Below are 15,774 nucleotides of genomic sequence, written 5' to 3' on the forward strand. Positions count from 1 at the left end.
TTTTAAAAGTTGGGAGCTGCCCGGGACCTGTCCCTCCCAGCTACGTCTCCTGGCAGTCACCGCCCTCCTTCCTGGGTGAAGGCCTTATGCATCACCCTGGGTCGATCATAGGCACCGGGTTTTCATGAGGCCAGTTTTGAGGTCCCCAAGGCTGACCTTGTTGAGGAGGGGATATAAACCCATGAATGTGGTCCTGCTGCTGGACTAGAATTGCCACTTTGGAAAGCAGAGTGCTCGGCCAGATCAGAATGAGACACAGAAGAGGCAATTTTTGATGGGGTTAGAGGTGGGGAGAAGGATAAACAGACTGGGTCATTCGCAGTGGGGCAGGGCCTGGATAAAGGCTATTTTAGGAGAGCCTAGAAACCACACCAGCATCCCAGACACCCAGGCTAGTGGAGAAGATGGTGGAATGAGAAGACTCTTGAAGAAGAGTAAGGGAATGGAAGAGAAATTTTGTCAGCTCATTTTTGTCTGGGGGTGGTCCTGCCCTCAGCGACCTATTTGCAATTTTATGAATTATCACTCATTCCAAAGGGTGGAGGAAGTGGAAAAGGCTTCCGCTCTGGTTTGACCAGCTTTTGGCAAGTGAGGAGAAAGGCCAAAGGGAAGTGCTTCTACATGGAGATTCAAGTCATCCGCCAGGGCTGGCCTCCAAGCTAAGGGAGGCTGCTGAAGGCTTTGCCAAGGAGTTGCTTTATCGCCATGTGTTTCTGCAACTGTGTAGCAGTTGCTCTCTGCTTAGCAAACCTGAGAACAGTGAGGTATTGTGACCAGGGCTCTGTAATTCCGGACAGGCCTCTTTCTCCCTGCCGGAATAGAAGACTGTCCTTGGGACAGTAAACCAAGGACAGATGCTGACACAATAATCTCCATGTTGAATAGGACTTGTATCTTCTCCATGGCTACTCTCAGAACAATTTAGTCCAGATTTGTGCGAGTGAGTATCTCCCACAAGCCTGCACCTGCCTAGGAGAAGCTCCTGCTGCTATGGGGAATTTAATTGCCAGTTGTCTGTTCTGGGGCCTGTTTCAACTCCAGAGTTCTAGGATTTTTTTTTCTCTGGAGGCCCTGATTCGGAAATCCCCATTGTATGGGGCTACTTGGGTGCTGGGGAGCTTCAACATGGCTTCAGTAGGAACAAAGCCAGATAATCAAGGTGGGTGGTTCACTGGGGGAATGGAACTATTGATCAAAACTGGCAAGTCAGGGGAGAGGCCTGAGAGTTTGGGATAGAGGATGAAGTTTAAAAAATCCTGAAATGTCAGTGCATTATTCAGGTCGATATGTTCAAAAGACTGACATTTCTATAGCAGCTACAAATGAAGTCGTCTGAGTGGATGAGGTACACTGGGCCAAGGATGGGGACGGGAGCAGGGCAGTCCCCACAAGCCTCCCTGACTGTCTGGAGCCAGAGCCTCTCCTTATTTCCTGGTTAAGCAGAGAGGCAGAAGTTCTGCCGGGAGCTGTGCATTTCTAGCTATAGTGCTGAGGGCTGCGTGTCTGCCCAGGCAAGTTGGAGCATTTTCTATACTGAGCACCGCTGCTTCCTCTCTTCAACGCGGCTTTCCTTCCTCAGACATGGACGCGCCTGTTTTGGAGGGAGGAATAGATCGTCGCTTCTATAACCATTTTCAACCAGATATAGAAAAATCAGAGTGCAGAGCTGCACGGGAGTAAATTGAAGCCCCGGCATTAGGAACTGCAGTGGAAGGCGGGCTGCAATGTTAACCCCTCCCTCTCATCCCCACTGCTGTCTCTGGAGCGGCTTCGTTTCTGCCGGGAACCTAGGGCGTCTTTTAACGATGGGTCTACGCAGACTTCCAAGTGCTCCCATATAAATGACCCCGGCTGATGGAGAATGGAATCCTCAGTGACGCAGCCAGTCGTGGGGCCAGGTCTCCCCGGGGCCGGTCCTATCCTCTGCCCACCCCACGGGGCGTTTCAGCCGGGCGGGGCGGGAGGGGCAGATGCCAGGGGGGGCTCTGTCGTGTCGGGTCCAGTTGCTGAGCTGGTCTGAGGCAGGAGGCGCTCTGCCAGGACGCCGCAGGTCCCGGGGCGGCTGACGCCGTCCGGGGCGTTCCTGGGAGCTGGGGGCCGGCGAGGTTAGACCCGAAGCCCGGGAGGAGCCGGCCGGCGGCCACGTGACCGACCGCGGCGGGGCCCAGAAATAGCAGCGGCGGCGGTCCCGCCCGCGGGCGGCCGCGAGGGAGAGGCGGAGACTGGGGGCCGCCGGCTCGGCGCGGGCGCGGCCCCGGAGGATGCTCAGCTCCTGCCCGGCCCGACCCCGAGCACATGATGGCGATACGGGAGCTCAAAGTGTGTCTTCTCGGGGTGAGTCCTGCGCCGCCATGCCGGGGACCTCCTCGTCCCCCTAGTCCGTGCGCCTCCCACGTCCCCCGCGCCCCTCCGTGTCCCCCCCTCGTCCCCCCTGGCGTCCCCTACACTCCTCTGGTCCGTGCGCCCCCCTGGTCTCCCGCGCCCTCCCTGGTCCATGCGCCCCGCTCGTCCCCGCGCCCCTGGGACCGCCCCCCGTCCCAGCCCTGCCGGGGTCTGGTTCCAAGCCTGCTCCAGGGCTTTCTCTATTCCTTCCACCCCCTCGCCGGCCGGCCGGTTTCCCGGGGTCCGGTCGGGCCTCGCCGCGCCCGGGGCAGGGCAGGGCAGCGCAGGGCAGGGCAGGGCAGGGCAGCGCAGGGCGCCGGGACCCTCCGCGGGGGCGAGAAGAGCGGCGGCCGTCCCGGCCCCGGCCCCTCCGCTCGGAGGGCTTTCTCCTTCGCTTTGATAATTTCCTTCCGGCGGAAACTTCAAGTTACTCAGCCAAGGCGCCGAATCCTTTTTGCCTCCCGGGAGCGATTGGTTTATTCACTTTTCTTTAAAGAAAGCCCAGCCAAGGGTGAGAAAACGCGAGGCGATGACCGACTGGAAGGTGAAGAAAGTGGACTATAGAGCGTTGCGCCTGGAAAACTTTAGTGCCGCGGGTGAAGGCGGGATGAGAAAGGCCCCCTCCCACCACTTCCCTCCCAAAGCGGGCCGTTCTGAGCCCGAAGAAACGCGAAAGAAGCCAGAAACGAACACCCGGGCCGGGGGAGAACACCCGGGCCGGGGGACGCAGGGCAGCCCCTCGGAAACCGCCCCGGGGCATTCAGGAACGGAAGAGTCATTTTCTTGTGGGTGCCCAAATCAAATTCCAGAATCACCTCTTTTGGAGGAGCTGGTTTTAAGCGGGGTTTTCAGCAGCCTTTGGCGTCGATGCCTAGTGTACTGCCCTTGGCAAAGCTGGTCCCCTAAGAAAACCGTCTCCTGAACAAAGGGCAGCAAGTGGGTAGTTCTTGTTTGTCTCAAAGAAATACTGACTGGCCTGTCAAGATGGATGTACAAGAAGCAGATAAAGAGGAAATGGTTCTAGGTTAGGACTGAATTGTACGGGACCAAGGACACCCTGCCCCCCACCCCGGGCTCTTCTGGAACCTTTGGCAGGACAATGTTCTTGACTGTCTCCCATCACCGTCCTTTGCCAGAGCTCCGTTTACACTAGATTGGCTGGTTGTCTGGTTCATCTGAATTCTGGGGCACCTGGCAAAGGCCCTGCCTTCCCTGTTACCTCGGCTCACACTGCCCAGGGGGTGTGTGTGCTCCTGCCTCCATGGCTTGCTCAGCCACAGCTGGGGTCGGGATAGGATGCTGCTCTGGTCTTCTTCTGCGGACCTTTACCAGTGTTGCAGGAGCGGGTTTCATCATCTGCCAGACTCTCCAACATAGTCCAGATGTAAATTCCAGGAGTCCTCCGTTTTCCTTGTGAGGAGTTATTTCGGCCTCGGAAGGCTTTCAAAGGCTCAGAAGGAATGGCCTGTCACCAGGACTGGCCTTGGGAATAAATGGAGGAGGACATATTTGGCCTTTTCCCCCTCTGTGTTCTTTCCTTTGTCATCTCCTTAGGTGGCACTGGCCCTGCCCCATCACATGAGTTATTTTCAGTTTCCCTGCTTTGAGATGAGTCTCTCTATCCTTCCACGAGGAAATGGATCAGGTGGAAAGAGCCCCGAGTCAGGAGGTAGCAAACCCGGGTTCTCGTTCTTTCCCACTCACTAGCTGTGCAGTTTTGGACAGGTACCTCGGTCGCCTCACCTATAAAATGGAAGTAATAACATCTGATTTTTTAAGGCAGAGGACTATACCAGATGATCTAAGGTACCAGGTACCATTTCCTGCTAACCTATGATTCCAGGGTGACAGTTAGTAAGCCTGGGAGATGAGAAAGCTGGAGGAAATCCTGTACGTCCTTTTCTCTTGTCTCTCAGAGTGAAACACACTCTTTTCGTGGCTCCCTGGACACGGTGCCTCACCTTGTTGGCTAGTTCCTTGCAGCGGCTCTGCTGGTAGGAGGTTGGACCGGAAGAAGAACAGTGCCAAAGCAGAGCAAGATGGCGTCTCTGGGCAGACCGAGGCTTTGAAGCATCAATCATATCACACCACATTCGTGGCCGCCTGTTTTTGAGTGCCTCTAGGCTTTAGTCTTACTGAAGTCAGAGGATATCTTCTTTGAAAGGGCCAATAACCTCACTATCCACACTGAGTAATATTTCTTAAGTCCCCTGTTTGGCTGGTCCTGTCCCGGGCAAGATGTGTGTGACAGGCTGTATTCTCAGCTGCTCATGCAAATAAGGTGATTCTCTGGGTGAAGTAGAACCTGGGCGAGGCCAAAGTCAGTTTAACTGCCTTGGGTTTCCTCTCCTGGTCTGAGAGAGAAGCCTGTGGGTCAGTGGCTGGAGGAGGCAGTCAATGCCAAATCGAAAAGTCCTCTCAACATTTTAACGGGAGCCCGGAGCTCCTTTGTTCTTTGTGTCAGGAGCTCTGTCTTTTCTGGATAAAGTCTTGCATACAGCTAGCCCTCAGCTTCCTGTTTTTTAGCCAGCACCACACCTCCCTGAAGTCTCAGTATGACCAATACCCTAACAGCCACGCCCTCTGTTGGGATCACTTTCTCTTGGGCCCCTAGAGAAGGTGACAGAGAAGGCGGACCTCCTAACTCAAGTCTTGCTGTCTCACTGGAGAGGCTGAGGGGCTCGCCTTCTGGTGCCCGGTGTTTGCCTGATTGTTGGGGGTTTCTTGGGGCCGTGCTTCCCATCGAAGGCAGAAGGTGGTTTTAGGCATGGGCAGTGCAGACTTTTATCCTGCTTGGCTGCAGTCTCCTGACAGGAGGGTCATTTGCAAAGGTGGACGCGAGAGTGGGCCGGATGGCACATCTTTTCTACCTGTCCCTGTACCTTTCAGAACCTTGATGTTAGGCTTGTCTGGTCTTATTTCTTTTGGTGAGTGCTCCCAGATGGGATTGACAAACAGTCTGTGGAACATTCTCTGAATGCCTTGTGCTCTTGGAAAAAACCCAGGACCCGAGAGCACGGGGGTTTAGTTTGGCTACCTGTTATCAATTCTCAACCCTTGTTGTTTTCATGGGTGGACTTTCTCATGTTGATCCCAAGCCTTTGTGAACTTTCTCAACTGGGCTAAGCTGGGCCGACCCCATGAGTCTTGTTCTTGCCAATAAAGTGCCAATATTCCTCCTTTGCAGTTGTTACTAGTATTATGAAACATGTAGCTTAAAAACAACACCCTTAAAAACAGCAAAGTATGTCAAAAAAAAACTAACAAAAACAATGTTGAGGCAGCAGCTGTTCCAACCCCAAAGGTGGAAAGCTTCCCAGTGTGCGTTTTAACCCACATCACCACGTGGCAGAAAGCAAGGGGAGGGAGAGGGGGTGGGGAGAGCAGCGGGAGGACGGGAGGGGACGATGTTTTATTATTTCCCCTGGGTGTGTGTGTGCGCGCACACTTAAAAACCGCTTGTGGATGGAATCCCAAAGAGATTGATATTTGGACTTTGGTTGTCTTGACAACAGTTTGGAGATTTCTGCCACTTCCTCAACAGCTGAGTGACAGGACTAGAAGATCGCGGAGGGCGTCCCTGCCTCTGGTTAAGGAGCTGGGTGAAGCCTCTCCTTTCGGTCTCTGATAGGATGTGTGTGGTGCTTAAACACAGAGCAGTCAGATACCTGGGATGCGGTGTGACATCTGGGCAGTGGGGACTTCAGATACACGCAGGGCCTTTACATGGAAGGGCTGTGTGATCCCTGACGACACTAGGACCCAAGAGGGGGATGGACTTCTGCTCATAGTGAGGCAGATCAGTCAGAGCTGTGGACCCCCACGTGGACTGCTTGGAGAGATAGTGAGCACCCCGTTACTGGAAGTATTCAGTAAAGTGATATGAATCTGTTAGGGTTATTGTGGAAGGACGAATGCGTAGGATGGGGAGGAGTGGGTGAGGCACCCATCAAAATTGCTTCCCAAGTCTGAGATTTGGTTAGCACACACATTTTTTTTTCTTTCCCAGAAACTAGCATATCTCTTGCGGCTGTGCAGGGAGGCTGGCAACACAATTTATTTCTTACCAAACCTGATTCCTCTAGTGAATTGAACCCCTTGTGGAGCGTGTGCTTCAGTGTTGGTGTCTCTGGGTAGAGAATGAGTATAAATGACGCAGTGGGCTGTCTCCAGCAGCGCCCAGGCCAGTTGATGGAACCCCTCAGGACCCCTTTGTTCCGGGCCAGCATGCCTGCGTCCCTCTCTCAGCTTTCAGAGCTCAGCGCCTCTGGGTGTCTCAGAATTGTTTGTGGAGCATTTTCACCTTCCAGTGGTCCCCCCCCACCCTCATCTGTAGCTCTCAGGCTGTGCCCACCTCTGCCCCGGCCCAGCATCCCTGCTATAATGACTGTGTCAGGTCTGCCTCAAGGCCATAGCCATTGGAAAATAGAAAACTTTACGTTTTAAGCTGCTAGGCCATAAAAAGATTTTGAGCTCATGCATTAGAAAAGGTCTTCAATTTAATTGTGTCCAACAGGTTAAACTAATTTGGATGCTTGCATGTCTATGCAAATATTCCACTTTCTTTTGTCTTCGTTTTTATAATTTATAATATGTGTTTGAAAATGGAATAGCCATTCATTCACTCAACCATTCACTAGTTATCGAGCGCTTCTTTCGTGCTGGGAGCTACGGGTGGCTACAGGTGGGCAGGACAGCGTGATCCCCGTCTTCAAGGGGTGCCCTGCCTTTCCTGGGACGTGGACACACCAGCAGTGAACTAACCGACATCGCTTGTGTTGTGGGACTGCACTTACCACCGAGCCACGCACAACAGAAGTGACAGAGTGTGATGATGATAAATATTGACTGTTGTCCATCTTACCAGACGTGAGGGACAGAAATTTTTTGCACAAGGTCTGTTTTAAGTACCTGCTGTGGATAGGTGCTGTGCTAGCTCTCCTGGAGATGGAAAGTGGGGGGGAGAGGGGGGCGCGTTTCTTGTCCCTGCTCAGAGGAAAGGCTCTTGGTTGGGCAGGAAAGACAGGCATGAGCACAGGAACAAGCATCTGCAGCGATGGGGGTGAGTGGGATGCTGCAGACACCATGTGGCCTGGGGAAGACAGTGGAGGTTGAATTAAATACAACGCGGGCTGGGAAGGGAGCAATCTGGAAAGGTCTCTTGGAGTGGGAAGGATTTGAACAGCCCCCCCGGCTGGAGTAAGGCTTTGACATGAGAGGAAAGGCTGGCGTGGACCCCGGGCGCCAGGGGAGCAGGCTGGGTCTCAGGTATTTCCTGGAAGGCTGGGGCAGGGAGAGTGAGGAGCACAGCTGTGCTGTCCCTTTGATGCCTCGGCCCTCTAGCTTGGGGGCTTTTACTTTTAACTCCCTTTTCCCCATGTTCTCTTTCGAAGACTTTCAACCTTACAAAACAGTTGAAAGAGTACAGTGAATGTCTAGACCCTTTACCCAGATCAGGAGGGATAACATTTTGCTACTCTTGCTTTATCTTTCTGTCGCTAATGTATGTAAATACTAAATTTTTTCCCCGAACCATCTGAAAGCAAATTGCAGACATTATGACACTTCACTCCTAAGTACTTCAGTATGTATTTTTTAGGAAAAAGGACATTCTCCTGCACAACTGGAATATCCTTATCTTACGCCCAAAATTGAACACAGATAAGACAGTAGTATCAAGCCTACGGTTCATTTCAGTTTTTCCAGTTGTCCCCGGATGTCCTTTACAGCTGTTTAAAAAATCCAGGATCTACTCAGAGATCATGTATTACATTTCCTTGTCATGCCTCTCATCTAAAAGAGTTCCCCTCCTTTTTCCCTCCACGACACTGGCGTTTTTGAGGAATCCAGGCCAGCTGTCTTGTAGAAAGTCCCAAGATCTCCCTTTGTCTGATTGCTTCCTCATTGCTTCTTCCGGGTTAAGCGTTTGGGCGAGAACACAACATAGGTGATGTTAAGTGGTCTTATTTTTCATGTGCTCATGTATAATGTAAAAATATTCCTTCCCATTTACCTTGATGACACTCATTCAAAACATATGTCCTCGCTGCTACCAGTGCCAGGCAGCGCTGTGTCTCAACAAAACGCACACAGGGCTGTGACCTTGTGGAGCTTATGCTGGAGCAGGAAGGTGGGAAAAGTAAATTCTACGGCCTGTTAGAATGTGGTAAGTGTTACATGGGAAAAAAGACACAACACAGAGCCAACGCAGAGCTGGACGAGGGGTGTGGGAGCTCTGGGGGTCGGGGAGCAGGTTGGTGGGTGCTGGAGGGTTTGTCTCTGTCAGTGAAGGGGGGTGGGGGTGCAGCGGCATCTGCCTCTCACTTCCCCAGGGGTTGACTTTGCTTCTGCAGCTTCAGTCCCAGGCGTGGCCCCTGAGCTGCTGAGAGGAGCTTCTGTCCTGAGGAGCCACAGTTGACTTTCTTGCTGCCTAACTTGGCCAGCAGAAATAAGGAAAAGAAAAGTGGGATTTAACATCGGGGTCACTGAACGAGTTTCTCATTGTGGAATCTTCTGTTTCGATGAGTCTTTTTCTGATGCACTTCCTTGTTCCTGATGCCTCAGACCTGCTCTGATTCCTCTAGAGGTCATGAATGTGGCTTCTCCTTGCTCAGAATTTCACCCAGAAGGGAGCCTGGGGCTACTTTCAGTTCCCCCCAGAGGCCCCCAGAAGACTTGGGTTCTCGGCAAATGGAATGGGCCCTGCAGGAGGGCAAGCAGACCTAGGGGAAATCATTTCCCTCCCATTTTCTCTTCTTTCAACAAGATACCAGAGGGCTGGATCCCTTTGTATCAACAGTAGATTTCTTCTAGAAGAAAAAGGTACCTGAATTCTCCAGAATTCCTTCCTTTCTGCCCTCGTGGATTCACTATTCTAACTAGGATCTCAAATAAAATGCGTAGTCCTGAAAACTGCCTCTCCTGAAGACTCCACTGGGAGGGAGGGAGAGAGAAGAGAGAGGGAGTTGGGGGCACTGGCGTGTTTGCCCGGGGGAAAGAGCAAACTGTTCCTGGTTTTTTTCTTCTAGTCAAACTATTGGCCAGGGTATTTGCATTTATGACAAGCTTAATTAAAAAAGTCTTTTTTTATTTAAAAAAAGAACATCGCATAGCATCAATACTACATACTTCATAGATACTTCATTTTAGCAGCTAAAATATTTTTTAAACTTTTTCATAACAAACTTCTAAAAAGCTATTTTTTTCCTCGTTACAAAGTAATCCATACTTGTTTTAATTAAATTTTGAATCTACTTATGAGGTAGGGGAAATGATTAAGTAGTGAAATGATAAATGTTGATTTTGGTTTGAGATCATAAAGACCGGGATACGGGATGGTCCCTTAACCTCATTTCTTTATAATGACGGATGATCGTACTGACCTGCTGATGGCTTGTTTTCCTCTAGGTCGTTTGAAATCCTGCAGGTGTGAAGACATCATCCTGCCTGCGTCCCTCTACCTCCTGGCTCACCTGCTGGCTCTTCTTTCCCTGATTTTTGTTTTATATTCACACAGCTGCTTTTCTACGTTATGATCAACACCGAGCTCACCATCCTGCTCCATATCTCTTCGGTTATGTCTCTGTCCTTTTCTGCCCCAGCAGCAGCATTTTCTTCCATCATTTGGTTGTTTTATTTTTGCCGCTTCTCATTGAGGAATCCTCGGCCCATCCTCCTTTGGAGAGGTGTCCAGGCCTTAGTTAGCTCCTAGAGGAGGATGCTTCTGGCTCTGCTTTTCCCCCGCAGCCCCCCTCGGCCCCTGCGGAGGGGCAGAGTGCCGAGTGCGTCAAGCTTTCCCCCTGCTGCAAAAGCAGGCCCGAAAACCGGCCAGGCTTACCCTTTGGAGAGTAATGCAGGCATTTTTTGGGTCTTATTTTGGTTCTAAAAACAACAAAATGTAAGGTGTATAAAGTAAATGAGGATTTGACTACTGGGTCTTGTGCTGTGAGGGATGAATAGACATACTTACTGGAGAGGTGTCGCGCGGCTGCTCTGCGGTAGGAAGGAGGGGACTCCGCCCCTGACGTTTGCAGTCCAGCAGTGCACTTGGTCTGATAGGTTAAGTAGCAACACTGGACAACCCCGTGGGATGTCATGTGATGCGTGATTGCCAGATGTTTGCAAGGTAAGGGCCGGGGGAGTTTGGGAGTGCCAGGGAGGGCGCGTGGGTGCCTGCTGATGAGCCGGAGGGAAGTGTACTGTTGGGCGGGTGCAGGGGAGGGCAGTGTTTGGGAGGGAATGGGAGTGGCTCTGTGTACATTATACACGCAGGTACAGGAAGAGGCTCCGAAAGACTCGGGTATCAAGGCGGTTATCCGCGGGGAGTGCTGATTTGCGCTTATAAATAACTTATTCTTTCCCTTTTCTTCTTACTGGCTTATTTAGTGAGCACCAAAAATTTACGGCAGGGCCCAAGGACATGTTTGACCCGTTAGAGATCTATTGGTTGTTACTGGAAATAACTGATAATGCAATTGGAAAGTAAATTTGGGTCAGACTGTGAAGGGGCCTTGAAATGTGAAAGTTTGTGCCTTAAAATGGTGAAATGAGAGGTTTGTCATTGCGGGGACTGACTCTGATTGGCTTATCAGGGCTGTGCTTTTATTTTTCAATGTTTAAAAAAGATTATTTTATTGAGGTCATATTGGTTTATAACATTGTGTAATTTCAGATGTACAGTATGTCGATGCAAATAATCCATAATCAGTCTATCAATCAAAATTGGGGCAAGTTTATTATGGGTCTCATCTGAGGACTAGCCCCGGGCCTTCGTTCCCCAAGGAAGGAGGGGCGTCAAAGAAGTGGGGTGGACAGAGTGGTTATATACTGTCTTGGGACAAAGAGCATCCATCACATATGACAGGAATGTCCCTTTTACAATAGTCAGGTGATGCTTAACTGGCACAGCAGGTTGGTGGTCAGCAGATCAATGGTCACAAGGTGAGCATGGCAGGTCAGCAATTAATCCTTAGTGTCTGGGAAGAGATGCTTATCCTTAAAGAAATGCCGATATGGGGGACGCTATATCCTTAACTTTAAGGGCAGCATTCTGTCTTTGGGGCACAGTAAATGTTTAAAGCAGATGTACAATGCCTGCTCAAAAGGCCGCGTCAGGCCCTTTTGGAAAAAGAAGGCCAGACTGAATTAGTTTTAACCCAAATGTCTTCCTCATATACTCCAGTATATCCTATTGCTTGTCACTTATTTATCAATCATTTTATATATCAGTTTCTGTATAGACTGCGTCATGCTCACCACCAGTAGGCTAAGTTTTATCCGTCACCATACATATGTGTCCCTTCACCCCTTTTGCCCACCTCCCCCCCAACCCCCTTCCCCTCTGGTAACCAGTAATCTGTTCTCCTTATCTATGTGTTTGTTTACCTTCCACTTATGAGTGAACTCCTATGGTGTTTGGCTTTTATTTACCCAGGTTGTTACTCAGGCTCCTTCTTCCACGAGGGAGGCAGCCACCGCCTTTGGGGGCCGGTGAGGGACCTCTTCTGTGGAGGGCACAGTCTGCCAATCTGTTCTGTGGGGTCTGCAGATTTTCTGTGCCTGTTCATTTTGATGCTGTTCTTTAAAAAATAAACAGAATTACATTCTAGATCTCAGATGGTCATCCTGTAACAAAAGTCTGTGTTATAACTTCAATGACCATTAAAACTGGCTGATGAGAAAAGAGCCGAGGCAGCGTTAGTGCAGAAGTAATGCACTGGGGCCACCTGAAGACGGAGTGATTCCATAGCGAAGGCCTCAGGTGTTTACTGGGTGCCTGCCATGTGCGCTGTTGTAGGGGGCGGGCATACAGCAGGTAACAAAACGAACCCATGGCCCCTGACCTCATGGAGCTGACATTCTAGCAGGGGTGACCAACACACATCCATTCCTAGCATGACAGATAGTGGTGAGTGCGGTGGAGAGACAGAAAGCAAGGAGGGGGCTTGCGAGTGCTGGTTAAGAGTGGTGGCTTTAAGTAGGCGCTTGAGAAGGGGCTCACTGAGAAGACTTTTAAGTTAAGATAAAGAGACAATATTCATGAATTGTCTGGGCCCTCCTGACAGAGGGGACCCTAAAGCTGGGGTGAGGGTGGGGCACGCCTGGTGAGTTGGAGGACCAGCAGGCAGGCCAGTGTGGTTGGAGCAGAATGACAGTGGAATGACAAAGAGGTTTGGGGCCTGATCATGTGGGTCTTTGCAGGTCAGTGTGGGAACTGTGGCATTTTCTGGGAGCCGATGGAGGTTTTTGTACAGAGCAGTGATGCGATGTGACTTCCCTTTTACAAGGATGGCCTTAGCGGCGGTGTGGAGGGTCATCCATGGGAGGATGCATGCAAGGGAGCTGGTGGGCGGTTGCTGCCATTGGGCTGGCGAGAGGTCACAGGGACTTTCTGCAGGCTGCAGCAGCCTGGGTGGTGAGCCGGCTCCCATTTGGGCTGCTTTGAAGGTAGAACTGAAAACTTTGCTGTCAGACTGTGTGTGGAGTTCGGGGAATTAAGCCATCACATGGCACACGGTGACAGAGCGTGCTGACCTCAGAATCCAACCACAGCCCTGAGCCATTTCAGTTCAGCAGAGCAACATCATCCATCATTGAGACTAATATTCATTTGAATGTTATTGATTTTATAGTTTAATTCGTACTTAATTAATAAATTTATCTTTATTTTGTAGTTTTAGAATAGCAAAAAGATTGTGTGTACTTTTATTACTTGTCTATATTTACATATTAATTAATATCTACAGTGGGGTCCATGGGATTGCTTTTCCCCTAAAAAAAAGCCTATTGAGTCTCAAAAGGGCCTGAGAAACACTACTCTCACCACTAAGGTAGGCCCTGGGCTAATGGAGGTGTTGTTCCCTCGTGAAGTGTCAGAGTCGTGGCAGGGCTCTGGGAAAGGAAGCCTGCCTTCCAGGATCGTGGCTTCCTGGGCACCAGCAGGGGAAAGGTGAAGGAGTGTTCTGAGGTATGCTGAGTGTCGGCCTGCGGTGCCATGCCCAGAGAAGCAGGCCCCAACTCGACAGAGTTACTGCCTTTCTAGTGTGACACAAGTATTGGACAACCTTGAAAATCCTGGGTCCTTCCACGTGCATACGCACTTGAAACCTCAAAGTGTATGTGGCAAAATTGAGCAATGAATGTATTAGGCTTCTAAAAAATGCTCTTCTCATAAAGGCATTATTTATATAAGCAAGTGAATGATGAACTCAGTCATTTAAAGATCTTACAAAATAATTCAATTTAAAAGGAACTAGTCATAAATATGGGATATAAATTTTTTAAAAGAATTTAAAAAGATGAATTGTATTATTTCTAGACCTCCACCTCATAGGTTAATCTTAGTGAAATAACTGAATATATAATATTGTACAATAAAATCGAAATATTTAAAAAATATTGTTGTTAAATTTTTAATTGATATAATTTACTGATTTCAATATGTTGCTGCTAGGAATGAATTGCATTATTGTACTTTCGCTTGCATCAGCCCTGTGCTTCTGATTTGTTAATCGTAACTGTTGTGTCTTAACTAACCAAATGTGTACATCCTGATTCTTGCTTATGAGCAGTGTAGTTAGACACTCTGCTTGTGCCTTCATCATGTGTCTTGACTTCTTCCTTATTAAAGATATCCAGGGGCAAAAGAAAAACAGTAATGATAAATTCACAAGCACTGTAATAATTTGTAATTGCCTCTCCCCTTAATCACGGCAGCATCAGTAATAGTTGAGAAGGGTTGGCGCACAGGCCTGGAATGGAAGCCAAAACTTACCCTGTTCTTTCCCACTCAGGAAAGCACTTCAGAGTGCCTTTGATTAAGAATGATGTCGCGATGCAGAGGAGCTTGAAGGCGCTCTAGACTGTGAGATCACTGTAATCATAACAGCTGCAGTGTACTGAGGATTACTCGTGTGTCACATACTCTGCTGAGTGTTTCAGTTATCCATTGCTGTGTGACAAACCACCCGAACTTAGTGGCTTAAAAGGAGGAGCGATTATTCTTTCTCCCAGTTCTGTGGGTTGGCTGGGCTCAGGTGGGCAGTTCTTGCTTGGGGTTCCTGTGCAGTTTCAGTCAGATGGTGGCTGGAGCTGGAGCCATCTGAAGGTTTTGTCATTCATGTGGCTGGTGCCTTGGGCTAGGACGGCTGGATCAGCTGGGGCCAACCAAGCATCTCTTTCTGCGGGGCCTCTCCGTGCAGTAAGCTTGGGCTTCCTGCTAGCATGGAGTCTCAGGGTAGTCAGACTTGTTGTGGTGGCTGGCTGTTTCCAGAGGGAGTGTTCCAAGAGCTTCCGGTGGAAGCTAAAAGGCTTCTTGTGACCTCGTCCCACAGATCCTAGATTGTCATTTCTGCCACATTTTATTGATCAAGCAAGTCACTAAGGCCAGTGCAGAAGCAAAGGGAGGAGAATTAGACTCCACCTGTTGACGGGAAGAATAGCAAGAATTTGTGGCATCTTTTATCTCCCCTGCTGAATAAGTGCTTTGCATCCATGACGGCATTAAAGGACTTGTAAGGGCGCGTTCTGCTATTATCCCCATCTCACTGGTGAGGGAACTGAAGCTCAGGGGTTAAATGACACGCGCAAAGACTCGGTGCTAGGAAATGAGGCTTCGTGGGTTAGATACCAGCTTTGTGCGACTCTAAAACCCAATGCACATAGCCTCTTTGCTGTGCTGCAAACTTTGTTATTAGTCACAACTTACTTGTTCACACTAAGCATGTATTAGGGAGCACACCAGTGGTTCACTAGAATGGTATTTAAAAAATAAACGGTCTTGTATTAAAAAAAGATATTTTAATAATTGGAACCAGGTTTGAAGTACTTCCATGGGAGAAAAAGGCAAATTCCCACAATGTCAGGATCCTGGCCAGGATTTTGGGGAGGTAAGAGGACTGTTTCTTGCTTCTAGGAATTATCGGAGGTGAAGAGGCAGTGCGTAGTATCAGAGGTGCTCGGATCTTGATGACAGTGAGAAGGCCCTGATACATCATGACAACACTAATTCACAGTGACAATGACAACAAAACAGTGCCTCGTATCTGCTGAGCACTTTACGGTTCCCAGTATGCTGTCCGTATGTTGTTTCATTGAATCCTCAGACAGCCCTACGTGGCAGGCATTTTGTCCCTGACTGTGGGTGTGAGAGACTGAGGCTCAGCGATGTTGGCTGCCTTGCGTGGGGTCACCGAGCCTGTGCGTGGGGCCGCCTGGAGCCAGTCTCTTGGGCTGGTGCGCATTTCCCAGCTCGCCCCTCCGGGAAGCAGCTGCTTTCCTTCAGTCCTTTTCTTCCTTCGCTCTCTCTTAGATACATGTTAAGCGCTCTCACTGGGTTCAGGAAATGTCAGTTTGTGAGTTGTGATCAATCTGTCTGGAAGGCCAACCTGCTGG

General features: G+C 49.8%; 1 protein-coding gene across 2 annotated transcripts in view; it reads left to right on the top strand.

Annotated features, from left to right (window-relative positions):
- Window positions 1-1,743: 1,743 nt before the first annotated feature.
- RAB31 (RAB31, member RAS oncogene family) overlaps window positions 1,744-15,774 on the top strand; it is a 120,617-nt gene continuing 106,586 nt past the window's right edge. Inside the window, exon 1 of one of the 2 annotated variants that reach the window (XM_070627444.1) lies at window positions 1,744-2,334. In XM_070627444.1, the coding sequence (XP_070483545.1) occupies window positions 2,296-2,334 (39 nt within the window). In that variant the 5' untranslated portion in view covers window positions 1,744-2,295. The remainder of the gene's footprint in view (window positions 2,335-15,774) is intronic. The other variant, XM_070627445.1, reaches the window with a different exon arrangement.

This window comes from Equus przewalskii, chromosome 7, assembly GCF_037783145.1.
Source record: "Equus przewalskii isolate Varuska chromosome 7, EquPr2, whole genome shotgun sequence".
In the NCBI taxonomy this organism is placed as follows: Eukaryota; Metazoa; Chordata; class Mammalia; order Perissodactyla; family Equidae; genus Equus; species Equus przewalskii.